The sequence below is a fragment of the Ursus arctos genome, chromosome X (assembly GCF_023065955.2).
Source record: "Ursus arctos isolate Adak ecotype North America chromosome X, UrsArc2.0, whole genome shotgun sequence".
Classification (NCBI taxonomy): domain Eukaryota; kingdom Metazoa; phylum Chordata; class Mammalia; order Carnivora; family Ursidae; genus Ursus; species Ursus arctos.
This window is the reverse complement of record NC_079873.1, coordinates 78,584,820-78,599,445: the sequence shown is the minus strand read 5'-3', so window position 1 is coordinate 78,599,445 and position 14,626 is coordinate 78,584,820. Positions and strand designations below refer to the sequence as shown.

At 36.3% G+C, this 14,626-nt stretch overlaps 1 protein-coding gene across 10 annotated transcripts in view; it reads left to right on the top strand.

Annotated features, from left to right (window-relative positions):
* Positions 1–7,049, top strand: part of ZMAT1 (zinc finger matrin-type 1) — a 35,989-nt gene extending 28,940 nt beyond the window's left edge. For all 10 annotated transcript variants that reach the window (XM_057313251.1, XM_044380821.3, XM_048213706.2 and 7 more), the window contains 2 exons: positions 3,202–3,301; positions 4,515–7,049. In XM_057313251.1, coding sequence (XP_057169234.1) covers positions 3,202–3,301; positions 4,515–5,838 — 1,424 coding nt within the window. In that variant the 3' untranslated portion in view covers positions 5,839–7,049. The remainder of the gene's footprint in view (positions 1–3,201; positions 3,302–4,514) is intronic.
* The last annotated feature ends 7,577 nt before the right edge of the window (positions 7,050–14,626 follow it).

Below are 14,626 nucleotides of genomic sequence, written 5' to 3'. Positions count from 1 at the left end.
TAGACTTCACTGTTCATTGACAATTGCATTAATTATAGCCCCTTAACTGAATTAGCCTCCTTGAGACAAGGGATTATATTTTATTCTGCAATATCCATCTCAGCACTTTATATGGTAATAAGTACATAGTTTTTTTTTCAGTATTTGCTAATTGTTTGAGAGGCAGTGTCATGTAAAAGGATAAACATAGATTGGGAGATATGTTTAAAGTCACTTACCCAGTTGTACCTCAGATTCCTTAGGTGTAAAGTGAAAATAAGGCTACTTCACAGGATTGGCAAAAGATGAAATGAAGCAGTACAGTACCCATCACAGAATAGGTCCTTAACAAATGTTACTTTTTCTTGAAATGCTTTGTTCTCCTGTCGTAATTTAAAAACAGGTAAATTAGACTTTTTCTACTTTTCTTCATAAAGTAAATTCCACATTAATTTGCATTTTTGCTTATATGTAGCTCTCAATTGATTATTTCCCATTTAAGCTTTTAGACCAATGGTTCTCACCTTGTACTTCCCCAATCTGTGCTTTGAAAACTAAGATCTTACTCTGGGGAGTTACAAGATAGAGCTGTGATTAGGAGAAAAATGGGCACGCAAGTGTTAGGCTATGGAAGATTCTGAAAGGTATGAGATGAAAAGAAGCTTGAGTTTCTGGATGAAGTCAGAAACAAGGAATCCTAGCAGAGCTGAGGGCAGCAGAGCTGGACAGGGCCAAGGAGCAGACCAAGATGGGAGAATAGAAAGTGTAAGAAACATAGTGGATTAGAGAGATTTAAAGTATATTTATCTTGGTGAGCACTAAGTAATGTATAAAATTGTTGAATCATTATATTGTACACCTGGAACTAATGTTAACACTATATATTAATTATATTTCAATTAAAAAAGGAAAAGAAAAAGAAACATAGTGGAGGCGGGTTACAGAAGAATTAGACCATGAATGGAGCCAATAAATAGGCTTCATATCTTCACAGAAAGTGTTTACATCATTTTTATATATTGTTTCCTGAGATGTCTATATCTAGAAAAAGATAAAGAATATCAGTGTATGAAAAAGACAGGGGCTAAGGTAATAGTAATCAGACCACAAAGTTCCAGAACTGCCTCTGGACTTTTTATATGTGACCTGCAGCTTCTCTAAACCTCTATATTACCTATATTATAATCTTCTAATATAATTTGTAAGGAAACAAAGGAGGAACTGAGGAGAATATTATTTATACTGTATACTTTATAAGCACTAAACAAATATGTAAAACCCCTGAAATAGAATCTGAGTTTATAATCATAATGAAGATCATTGGCTCAATATTAGGGCAGTGGTGCTCAACAATGGCTGTATAAAAAAATCTTCTAAAAATGCTTTCAAAAAGTAAGAAAGCCTGATTTAAATGGTCCAATGTGGAGCTGTAACATGAATATTTTTAAAGTTTCCCACATGGTTCTAATGTGTAGCTAGCACTGAGAACCACTATCCTAGAGGAAACCAGGATTCCTGCTTATCTTGCATAACTTGGGTGCTCTCAAAATGTATTGTGTTGGCCAAGCAAATCTGAGTCTTAGTTTTCGCACTTGTTAAATAAGGATGTTAATAATTTTTTGAAAAGGTTTGTTGTGAGCATGCATAATCCTGGATTTAGTCCTTAACTTTGCAGGAAGTCCAGAATCTTCACGGTAGGTCAGCCTCAAATCAGGGACTGACCAGACCACAAACAAACTTGGCAAACACTGATAAATAATCAAGGAACTAGAAAGGTATTCCCTTAGTGTATTTCCCACACGTTCTCTAAGAATAATTACCTGGGGTATTGTTAAAATACAAATTCCCTCTCCTAGAGACAGCAGATCATGTTCTCCAGGGGAGGGGCTTGGGGATCTATATTTGAATAATACTCCAAGTAATTCTTATCAGAGAAGTCTGGGAAACATTGTAATTTAAGTTACTACATTGTCATTCTGGTATTGATTTATGGTAGGAGGAGATATATATTTTTTCAGTTCTCAGGGTTTTTAAAACTTGGATCTATCATCCAGGGTATCCCTTTTTTGGGATCAAAGAATATGGGAAACCAATTTATAATCAGAAAGTGACTTGGTGAGCATGAAATCAGAGCACTGAGAGAGAGGATGGTTATGAACAATCATTCATTCAGTCTTTGGCATAACCTGCTGAGCTCTCCTGGGTCCACTAGAGGTATCTGTCAATAGTAATACTAGCAGTGTCCTCGTGTTCTTCCAAGTTAGCATCTTTCTTTCCCCTTGACAATATTTTCTTGTTTCTATGAATAATCTTTGCTTGGACAAGGCCAGTACACTCGATAATGATTAATTTAGCATCCTTTGAATGATTAAGTTGCTGTTTGATTTAAAAGATGACCTCGCTTGACCCTAAAATTATTGTAGCCATCAATATATTGCCTCTTTTTTAGGGTGGGATTATTTTATATTTGGCTTATGAAATTGACTAATTTGCTACTTCTGACCAAAGAGAAGGTGGAAGAATAATGAGATTAAGAAAATAAAGATTAATTTATCCCCTCCTTTCAATTCTACCTAAGAAGCAGAATAGAGAGGTAGCTGCTATACCTATTCTATAGTTCTTGACTCTTTTGAAGTGGTAACTAGTAGTTTTGTTTTAGAATTTTGCTTTCAGCTTTTATCCTGAGAGTGGGGCTCACTGAACCTCTCTCCTTTCTAAAATCTGTCTGTGGAAATTACTTTTGGTAAACTAATGCACTACAGTGATTTCAGGTAAGAGAGTAAAAATTTGCTTTTGTTTAATCTTTTGGGACCTTTCAGGTTTTTTTGGGGTGGAAAGAGAATTAGGAGCAAGCAAAAAGGTTGGTTAAGGAATTAAGAGGCAAATGTTGGTTGGGCATACTAAATTTGAAGTGCCTGATGTACTTTCATGTAGAAACAATAGGCAGGCAGATAGCAGTTCCTTAGGAAAGAGGCCAAGGCTAGAGAAGCAGTGTGGCATAGTGTAAAGAATTCTGGGCTCTAAATTAAGAAGTATGGGTGCTGAGAGGTTATCTCTATTACTAACTGGATCTTTGACTTTGACCAAGTCATTTGACCTCTCTGGGCCTTATCTTTAAATTGGGAATGTTCAGTAGATGATCTCAGTAAATTCCTATCCAGCTTTGTGATTCTAAATGTGTCCATATTGACCTCCTTAATTTGGACTCTCTATTTTTTTCAGCATTTAGTATGAGAAGCTACGTTTGCCATATTTGTAATATCACCTTTACATCTTTAGAAATGTTCCGGTCCCATATGCAAGGAAGTGAACACCAAATTAAGTAAGTATTTTTTACCAAAATGCTCCTGTGATAGCAAAGAGCAGGGCTTCTGTCAAGTATCCTTGCATGTATTTTACAAACTTTCTAGGCATTCGTTTCCCTATGTGTTGATACTGCTATAGGTGATGGTATTTGAATCCCCTAGGGACTTCTCTAGCCATGATAGTATACTGGCAGAGCTGGGTAATTGGCACCCCTCCTGACCAGACAGCATTGTCCTTCTCTGGAGAGATGCTAAAGAATCATTCTCATTGAGCCATACAAACTCAAATAATTCCTGGAAGGTTGCTTAGTTCCAGGAGATACAGCGATCTGGTCATCATCCTTGCAGCGAGGTACAGTGGTTAAGAACAAGTGTCTTGCTGTTGGACAGACCTGGATTGGAATATCAGATCTGTCTTTCTAACAAGTGTATAACTTTGGACAGCTCCATTATGAAGTGGTTATAACCAAATATTAAAAATATGTGTAAGGTGCCTGGCCTGGCATATAATAGGAGCTCAATAAATATTTATTCCATTCTATTTTATTGTTTTAAGGAGGAGAGGATTAAGTGGACTGACTGGATAAATCAGGTAGCAGGACAGAGGGGCACTTAACTATTGTATTTTGGGTTTGTTGCTTTAAAAATCAAAGCATAGTGATTCTGTTACATTATTTTATTCTGGTAGAAAATATTTCTACTTTGAGTCTGAATACTTAGGAGCTAAATTGTCTGATTCAACAAATTAATCTTCATTTAGACACTTTTTTTTTAATCTCACGGTTCCAGAATAAATAGCCATTACATTTATAGATCTATACAAGGAACTAATTAAAACTTTTAAAACAATGTGACATTCAGATCGGACCATCTTTGGGGCATTAAATATTATTGGTCCTTTCCTACATATCTCAACATGCCTTACATTTTAAGTACTAAGACAGTAGCAGCTATGTCTGCATCTTTGTACACATCTTCCCTTTTATCTCAGCCCTGCAAATTTATTTGTGTGTAAAAAATTGTGAGGTACATGGGAAATACCTGACTGTCCCTGCTGCTACTTATTTTTGACATAAAAAGTGATGATTTATAGCTTTTTTTATATTGCAGTAGGTTTTAAAATTTGGGCTTTTTTGTTTTTGTTTTTCCAAACTAACCTTTTTTAAAGCAAAGAAAATATTCAGAATAAAATAACCTAGTAACAAGAACTTTCCACTCTCTTCTTTGCAGAGAATCCATTGTCATCAATCTAGTGAAGAATTCAAAGAAGACACAAGACTCTTACCAAGATGAATGTGCAGATTACATCAAAGTGCAGAAAGCCAGAGGATCAGAGTCCAAGACTTGTTTCAGAAAGATGGAAGAGGGTTCTTTGGAAACCCGTGGGTACAGGGAAGTAGTTGATTCCAGATCCAGACATAGAATGTTTGAACAAAGACTCCCATGTGAGTCTTTTAAGACATACCCAGGATCATACAATATTTCACAAACAGGAGAAAACCAGTTACCTCATTGCTCACCAGCTCATTCAAAGAAGACCTATGACTCTTTCCAAGATGAACTGGAAGATTACATCAAAGTGCAGAAAGCCAGAGGACTAGATCCAAAGATTTGTTTCAGAAAGGTAAGAGAGAACTCTGTGGAAACCCGTGGGTACAGAGAAATTGATTCTGGACCCAGACAAAGAATGTTTGAGCAAAGATTTTCACTTGAGACTTCCCAGACCTACCAACAACTGTATAATATTTCACCAGTGGAAAGCCAATTACATCACTGGTTACCAACTCATTCAAAGAGGACTTATGATTCTTTCCAAGATGAACTTGAAGATTATATTAAAGTGCAGAAAGCCAGAGGACTAGAGCCAAAGACTTGTTTTAGAAAGATTAGTGATAGCTCTACAGAAACCCATAAGTACAAAGAAATGGTTGATTCTAGACCCAAAAATAGAATGTTTGAGCAAAAACTCCCATTTGAGACTTCCCAGACCTACACAGGATCATACAGTATTTCACAAGCAGTAGAAAACCAGTTACCTCATTGCTTACCAGCTAATGACAGCAAACAGAAACTAGACTCCATGACCTCTTGTCAACCCATCAGAGACTATTTCCCAGAAAAACCAGTACCCCTGAGCCTTAGTCAGCAAGAAAATAACTCTGGCCCATACAGTGTAGAATCTGAAGTTTACAAGCACCTCTCCTCAGAAAACAGTACCAGTGACCATCAAGCAGGTCATAAACGGAGACATCAAAAGAGAAGAAGGCACCTGGAGGAAGGTGAAGAAAGGCCAGAGAAAGAGCAGTCCAAGCATAAAAGGAGAAAGAGTTATGGGGATACTGATCTAGACAAGGACAAGAGCATCCGACAAAGGAAGAGACAGGGAGATAAAGTCAGTGTCAGTTCAGGAAAGCTTAAACATCGAAAAAAGAAAAAAAGCCACGGTGTACCCACTGAGAAAGAAGAACGTAAGCACAAGAAAGAGAAAAAGAAATCTGTTGAAGAAAAGACAGAAGAAGAAATGCTTTGGGATGAATCTATTCTTGGATTTTGAGCTTTTAGTTTTGTTTACCCACGGATGAATTGAAGAAATCAGTTAAGAATATGGATTTAGAGAAACAGGAACATCTAGTGAAGAAAAGGAGCAGTGGATACAGTCAGTGTCAGTTCAGGAAAGGTTAGTTTTTGTGTGTATAAGTTGAAATTGAATTGAAAGAAGAAACAAGCTTAAACCTACCCTCTGAGAAAGAATGTACGAAAAACAAAAAAACACAACAAGAACATAAGAGAAAAGGAAACCTGTTGAAGAAAAGACAAGAGTCAATGTTTTGGGCGGAGTTTGTTCTAGGAATTTGAACATTTCATTTTGTTTACCGAAGGATGAATTGAAGACATCAGTTTAGAAAATAGATTTAGACAAAAAACAAAAATATTCAATGAAGAAGAGAAGAGGTGAATATGGTCAATGTCAATTCAGGAAAGCTCAGTTTTTTGGGGGGGTGAGAAAATTGAAATTGAATTGAAAGAAGAAACAAGCATAAACCTAGCCTCTGAGAAAGAAGAACATAAGAATAGAAAAGAAAAGGAAATCTGTTGAAGAAAGATAATGCTTTGGGATGAGTCTACTCTTGGATTTTGAACTTTTTAGTTTTGTTCTCTTAAGGTTGAATTGAAGAAATGAGTTGAAGAGTTTGGTTTCATGAAATTGTTGTTATTGAATTTTCCTAAGTGAACAGTTAACTTTAACCTCTAACAAAAGCCAAGTGAAGTAAAAGTATTCAATATGCCTTTTCCTCAAGTTACTTTTCCTCGTTTTCTTAAAAAAAAAGAAAAATTATGTTTCTTACATATAATGTAATTTTGCTTACATTGTCTCTACTTCTCTTCATCAAATTGCTGTGGTGGTGAATTATTTACCCATGGGAGATAATTTATTTTAAATGAGAGAATTACCAGGCATTACAGAATCCATTCCTTGTTTGGGTTTGTGTTAGTGTTGTTAGTATTATATTGTTGTTGTCGTGTGTTTATTTGTTTCTTGGTTTTCTCCAAGAAAAATGACTGAAATGATTTAGACTGATTTTTTTGTTTGTTAAATCTAATTTGCAGTGTATTTTTGTATTTTCTAGTTCTGAAAGTGAAAATGAAACAGTCTATAATAAGTTTAGATGATATATAGTTTTAAAAAGCTCTCAAAAGGTACTGATACAAAATCAGTCTATATTCTGGAAATGTTTATATTATATTAAAGTGTTTTAATTTCTACATATTGTTTTGTGTAACCAGTCATTTCCCACTCAAAGATGATTTTATTTTGGGAAAGAGAGAGGAAACAATTATACAGTTTGTACCTCTTGGGAGATCACAATATAAGGTTTTAATAATTTCATTTCACATCTTGCTTAGTAGACACAGACTTGAGTTCAGTTTTAAGTTAAAAAATTTGACCAAGTAGGGGCACCTGGGTGGCTCAGTCGTTAAGTGTCTGCCTTCGGCTCAGGGTGTGATCCCAGCGTTCTGGGATTGAGCCCCACATCAGGCTCCTCCGCTGGGAGCCTGCTTCTTCCTCTCCCACTCCCCCTGCCTGTGTTCCCTCTCTCGCTGGCTGTCTCTCTGTCAAATAAATAAATAAATAAATAAATAAAATCTTTAAAAAAAATTTGACCAACTAAATAACTTGAAACTGAAGAAGGAAGGATTTTCTAAGTGGGAGAGGGTTGTGAGAGTACATTACCTTTAAATTGTTTCATCTTTTTTTTTTACACTGATACTCCCTTTTTTTTATGATTAACACCTCCTGTAAGTATTTGAACATCACCATGGTACAGTAGAAAGAGTAATCCTGGGAATCCAAATCCCAGGATTCTGGTCTCAGCTGTACCATCAACTTGCCATGTGACCTTGTGGGAATATTATCAGAATCCAACAAGGAGTCATCAGGAATAGGAAAAATAGGCTATAGTATTCCTTTGATGTGTTAATCTTATCAAAAAGGTAAATAAATTTAGGTGGTGATGCATCTGCATGTAGGCAACACATTTAATAGTGTTTTTTCCTTGAGATTTTGTTGAAATGGTAAACATGAGCTGAAGCATAATATGATTGATTGGGTTTATACCAGGTTTAATGAATAGTCTGAAAGGGAGTTTAATAGTTCCCAAATTAACTTTTCTTCCACAAGACTGTTGGTGTAAGATTATCTGGTGCTACAATACTACTCTTCTTTTTAACACATCTGGTATACTGGTGAAAGGAGAGGGAAAAGAACCAGAGCAGAGCAAATAGACTGTGAATTAGCCACACGAATGGCAAAATCTATTTTCTGAATTTGGCAAAAAATGCAGCTTTTTTCCACAGAAAGTGCAAGAGAAGATTATTGAATTGTAAGCATTTTTAGAATTGATAAATTCTTTTGCAGAAGTCCATTTTTTGTTGAAAGGTGGAGGGTAGGAATTCAAAACTATACATCATCAGAATATTCACTAAGACACCAAATTGCTTTGATCTTTTCCAAATAACTTAAATAGATCAATGATTTATTAAAATTAGCAGCACACAATTTCATCAATAGTGTGTAAATCACACAAAATTTTAACATTAAAATCATTTAAATGAGGTGCGGTGGCAATTTGGGGGAGGGATAAGGGTGTGCTGTTGACTACATTCTTGGGGAAGTTACCAGTGACTTGCTCTAGAAAGTGGTTTTGAAAATTTTTAGGACAAAAACTGCTTTGACAAAAATAAACTTTATGTTAACTCTATTATGAAATTAATTTTCTATTAACCAGAAAGTATTTTCTGGTTGAAGCTGGGGACAAGGACCTGGAGTCTGACTTTGGCACATTTGCTCCACTCACAACTTCTGCCTCTGAGCACTAGGAGGTTACAGTATAAGTCAAGATATTTAAATATATGTGCAGCATCCAAAATTATCTTTACTTCAGGAGTTGAGGCTGAATCTAGTAAGATGAAATTTAGTAATATAAATATTAAATCTTGTATTTGGCTGTAGAAGACAATACAAAAATATATTTGAAGAGGTGTAATTTTAAGATATTGCGTATGAAAACAACGTTGATTTTTATTACATGCTTAGTTTGAAAGACTAATATGCTCATCCAGATATAAGACCACATATGATCTAAGACAAATTGTCAGTATTCAGACAAGTAACTTAATAGCACCTAGCTTCATAGGTATGTCCTCAATAGAAATGGAGGGGCAAATTTTGGCTGAATTTGGAAAATAATTTTCAATAATTGCAACTATAGGGAAAAAATGGAATTGACCGCCTTGTCATATGCATTCCTTAAACAAATAATAAGAGCTGACTGTCAGCATTGAGCCAGGAAGGAACCTGCGGGAAAAAATGAAGAGCATGGATTCTATTCCACAAACAGCCCACAGTCTGACAGAGTAAATGGACCAAGAAATAGGAAATTGCAATATAAATTCGATAAAGGCTACAATAGGAGTGCTGAAGGATGCTGTGGATAGAAGGGTAACAAGCTTAATGGAATGGGAAGTGGGCATTCAGGAAAGGCTTCCCAAAGGAAGTGACATCTAAGCAGACGTTTTCCTCTCAGTTCAAAGACATTTCTTTGATACATCCACTTGGCTATCTAATAGGTACTTCAAACTTAATATAGATAGCTACCTAGAGTGCCTGCTTCTGCCATTACCAACCATTCACCCACAGTCTCCCCCATTTCTGTAAAACTGTCCAATTGCTCAAGTCAAAAACCATTTTTGAGAACCTCTTCACTTTTACATTAGTCCATAAGCAATTCTCCTTGATCATATCACCAAAATATCTCTCTTAATGTTCAATTCTCTTCATCCTCACTGCCACCACTCTAAACTGAGATATCATTTCTTGATCGAACTAGGAAAATAGGCTTGAGAGCAACTGAAACATTCAAAGAAGCCATCAGAGTTTCTGAATTACAGGTGAATGGAAAAAAACTACACAGAATCAGCAAGAGATCAAAGAGTGCTGTGGTGAACTAGGCCCTTGAGGATTTCAGAACTATCCAGCATAGTGTTTCCTGCAGAACAAACCCACATACAAAAAGAAAACTGCTAGTTTCAGAAATCAAATGGAACAGGACAGAAGCACTGTGGGTAAGGGGAAAGGAAAGTTCAGAGAGTAGTGGATAGGGGAAGAATCCAGAGAAAGCAGATCCCAGGAAGTATTATGACAGCAAAATAAACTTGTAAAGGTGAGAGTAGCACCTTGGAAGGCCAGACCTAATAGAATGTGAACACACCAGAAAAATGCAGACACAAAGCAAATGAAGACTAACCTAACCCAGTATTTTAAAATGAGCTGAAAGAAAGAAAACATTTAAGAGCTTTGATACACAGCATAAATTCAGAAAAAGAACCCAGAAATAGACAACAGAAAGATGTAAAACAAAAACAGACAGAACTAAGTAAATAAATATAAAAATAACTAGTGGAGATTAAATTGCCAGGAATATAAGAAAGAAGAGACACTATGTTAAAGATAGGAAAATACAATGAATCCTGGAACACTACATCAAAAACTAATGATGTACTGTATGGTGACTAACATAATAAAAAAAAAAAAGAGAGAGAGGGAAATAAAGAATAGGAAAAAAAAAGGAAAATAAAGACAAATTTTTGAAAATTATATAGATTGATAGAACAAATTAAAGCCAGTGGGAGATAAATTTGTTGTAATGGAACTGTGTTGGTGCTGCCCAGAACCACCCCTGCCCCCTGCCCCAACATTTCAGGACAAAGGCATTCATTTCCCCAACTTTTGGGGTAATTGGCCTTGTCTGAAGGGAACTGTGTCTTGTAAGATCATGCCCTCTCCCGGGGGCAACATGCATCCATTGGTGGGATAATGTAAGTATATATATACAAAGGCCAAGGTCTCCTGTTTCAATTTTGGGCACCTCTGAAAGGCCATCTTATTTCCAGAGTTCTCCATGGGATCAGCTGAGACCTTTGTTGTAACTGTACCACAGTTCAATTTCTCTGCTAATTCTGCTTCTCTTACTACCTCACAGTGTTGTTCTTTTGAACATGCCCCTATAAACTACCTACAAACAAATCTCCATTTCATCCTTATTTTCCCCCAGAACCTTACCTAAGACAGGTGGTATCAGGAGTAGTCCTAGGAAACAGACTCCACAAAAATGAGATTTGGGGAGCAGGAAGTGAGCATCCTGTCAATCATTGGTAATTAATAAAATACTGCTAGTAGGTAGTCCATGATGTGCTATAGCAGTACAATTGTTAAAACTTTCACCAGTGATAGTAGTGAAAAGGAACGTTCATGCAAATATAATACCTCAAGCAGTTGAGAGGATTGGGGGGAAACAGCAATTATGTAGAATCTGCTGACTCTTGCTGAGTGCCATTCTGTACTGGAGAGAGAAAATGAAAGGTTTAGAGAATTAATTACCAATTTAAAGCAACATATGAAAGTCAGAAGGCATATTTGGTAGCATATAAAAGGATTTCCATCTCTGTCTTGAAATCTCATCTCCCATGAGCTTTCTATCCTGAAGAGGTGGACCAATTCTAGGATTGCCAGAAAAATATACAGAATGCCCAGTTAAATTTGAATTTCAGAAAAAGAGCTATTTTTGAGTATAAGTATGTCTGATGCAGTATTTGGGACACAATTACACTAAAACAAAATTTCATCATTTATCTGAACTTCAATTTAACTGGATTATTTGTATTTATTTCTTTGTTGAATCTGACAACCCTACCCATTTCTCCCAATTGGTTGTTAGCATTCCCATCTTGCTTGAAGAGGGTATTTAGCCCTCTGCCTTGCCAAAATCGTCCCCTCCCCTAGCATCTACCACCACAATTCCTGCTGGTCACCAGACCAATAACTATAATCAAATCACAACTTAACATGGCTTGAGAAGTGTTGGTCTGATAAGGGTAAAAAGAGTCTATGTGCACTCTAAAGGCCAGAAAATTTGAGGCCAGACTATAAGAGGGCTAGGTGTTTCCAGGAAGAGCCCCATAATGCAGGGAGGTTAGCGATAAAAATAGAGAAAGCAGCCCACTTGAGGGTATATGAGAGAGAATATGCACAGGGAGAGTAGGGTAGACATGAAAGGCTTTGACAGAGAGGGTTGTAGTCTTTGCCTGTTAAGTAACAGGGGTCATTGCGGATTTCGAAGCAGAAAATGAGAAGGAGTTGGACTGGATGGTCTTAAATGAATCTGATGTGTTCATTTAAAAAAGAGTGTTAGTGTGAAGTTGGAAGGATGAGCAGGGAAGGAGACACATAATCTGTATGGTAATCCAAATGTAATATCAGGGACTAGGATGATGTCAGAGAAAACTAGGCGTGAGAGACAGATAGAAAAAGATTACGAAGTTCTCTTGTAAAGACTCTGAAAGAGTAGGACTGAGTCATAAATGTCTGAGAGAAAAGCAAAACGTAATTTCAGACAGTCTAATTTCACAATGACTGATACCAAGAAAGTCAATCTAACGTCGTGATGCCATGAAAGGAAAGAGATAGCCTTCAGATAGAAAGAAGCCTAATAATATAGCTACAGACTCAAGTTTCTTGAGATTTTTAAATCCAGTCCTGGGAGGATTAAAAACCTCAAGTATGTAACAATTGACCCATGGGACGTGTCAGTGTAACTTCACTGTGCACCTCAATTTAAGATAAGCACTCAGAAAACAAATGTTTGGGAGTAGCAATAATAAATCATATTCTGGAAAGCTAAAAAAGGATTTTCCACAGGGCTGCTATTCTAAAAACAAAATAAGATTATTAGTGCAATCGTGCTAAAGATTTGTCTATGTTTCCATCCTTTTATTTTTATATAATTTTAGGTATATTATAGCAAGATTAAAGAGGGAGAATTCATGAAGTCTTTAATTGGCTCACTGAGGGTAGAACAGTGTGTCAGGGAAATCTAATTGTGTAATTCTTTTCAAAAGATTAACTGTACATCTATCTTACCGTACCCGTTATATACACAGGTCAAGGAGATTTGTTAGAAAAAAGGAAGTGTGTCTGGTACTCCCCAAAGAGATAGAAAAACAGGAAGTATGCAGTACTCTTTCCCTTTAGTTTAAGAAATGCTCTAAGCAAGAGATTTATTTGGTTCCTCGAATTTTCAACCACCGTAAAATGGGTGAATCTATAAACTCTATAAAGGGACATTTATGGGGAGAAGCCAGAGCCATGGCTTATCAAGCTCTCATTTATCCTGAAATACTGCATGAAGTAACCAAGAAAGTAATCCACATTATGTTTTTCTTTTCCATAGCTGATAGCACCTTTAAGAGGTTAGGTGCAGCAGGGCTCATTCCCATCCTGGAAAGAAAGAAAATTCTAGCTTTATAGATTTCTTCAGTGCACACCCAATGAAGTCAAGAGGTGATTCCTCATGTTTTCTCTGAATTCATTCCAGTGTAATATCCGTTATTCAATAATTGGCAGAAACCTATCAAATGCCCAGGTAGCTTATAGTGCAGAAGGACGAGAAAAAATCCTATATGCTATGGTGAAATGACATGGAGTATTGCGGCACTGGATTCCGATTCAGAAGACCTAAGTTTGAAAGACCACTCTCACACTCATTTGCTTTAAGATAACTGGAAGGAGGTCATTTAACCTCTTGCAACCTTACTTCTCCTCATCTATAAAATGGAGATTTAAAGGAACTCATCTCACAAGGTTATTTGAGGATGAACTTGAAATAAGATAATCAGAAGGGGGAATGAAACATGAGAGACTATGGACTATGAGAAACAAACTGAGGGCCTCGGGCGGGGGGGGAATGGGATAGACCAGTGATGGGTAGTAAGGAGGGCACGTATTGCATGGTGCACTGGGTGTTATACGCAAGTAATGAATCATCGAACTTTACATCGGAAACCAGGGATGTACTGTACGGTGACTAACATAATATAATAAAAAATCATTAAAAAAATAAACTGCATCAATAAAGTAAAATGAGTATGGAAAAAAATGAAATAAGATAATGTGTCAATGCAGTTTTGACAGATACTGAACTCTCAATACATACTGATTAGACTATCAAGTAGAGAGTAACAGTTAGGAGACCATTACTAAATGCTACATTACAAGGTGATGACCCCAAGAAAAATCCTTTCCAGTGGTCATAGCTGTCCAAAGGGAAACTGGTTTATCTCAAGAGGTAATGAATACCAGCAGTGTTCAAAGGCTGACTAATTATTAGACTAGGATGTGTGGGGAGCTCTGAAGCATTACATGTGGGGTTCAACACCAAACTTACTGTCATTATCCCTCATAACTTCACTCTTATTTTTTCTACCTTACTTTCCTTTATCTACAATTTCATCATTTAAAAAAATCCTGTCATGAAGCCTCTATCTTTGTAAGCTGTCTTGACACTTTTTTAAAAATAAAGCCTGATATAAACAAATAAGCAAACAAATTTCACAAAAATTATAAGTGGAATTGAATCTAGGAATTAACATTTTTGTGGTTTCATTTCTAGGAGAGATTTTGTAGGGAAAGTGTGTCTTCAGGGAAAGTGAGAAGTAATTATAAATCACAAATTCCTTCCATTGTCACAGTTTTTATGCTCTTGCTTTATGGGTGGGCATTTTGCCATCAGCTATGACTTTATAATAGTGGATTTATAAATTAATAATTATACTGCCACCCATTGGTTAAGTTCAAGTTTTTAAAATGTTTTCACATGCCACCTTCATTATCCCAAGTACACATATGTGAGGCTTTGAGTGATGCGCCTCAAATCACACAACTCCCTACCTGTTGGCAGTTAATATCTGTAAATCCACTGTAGTGTGTCTAATTTGTCAAACATCAT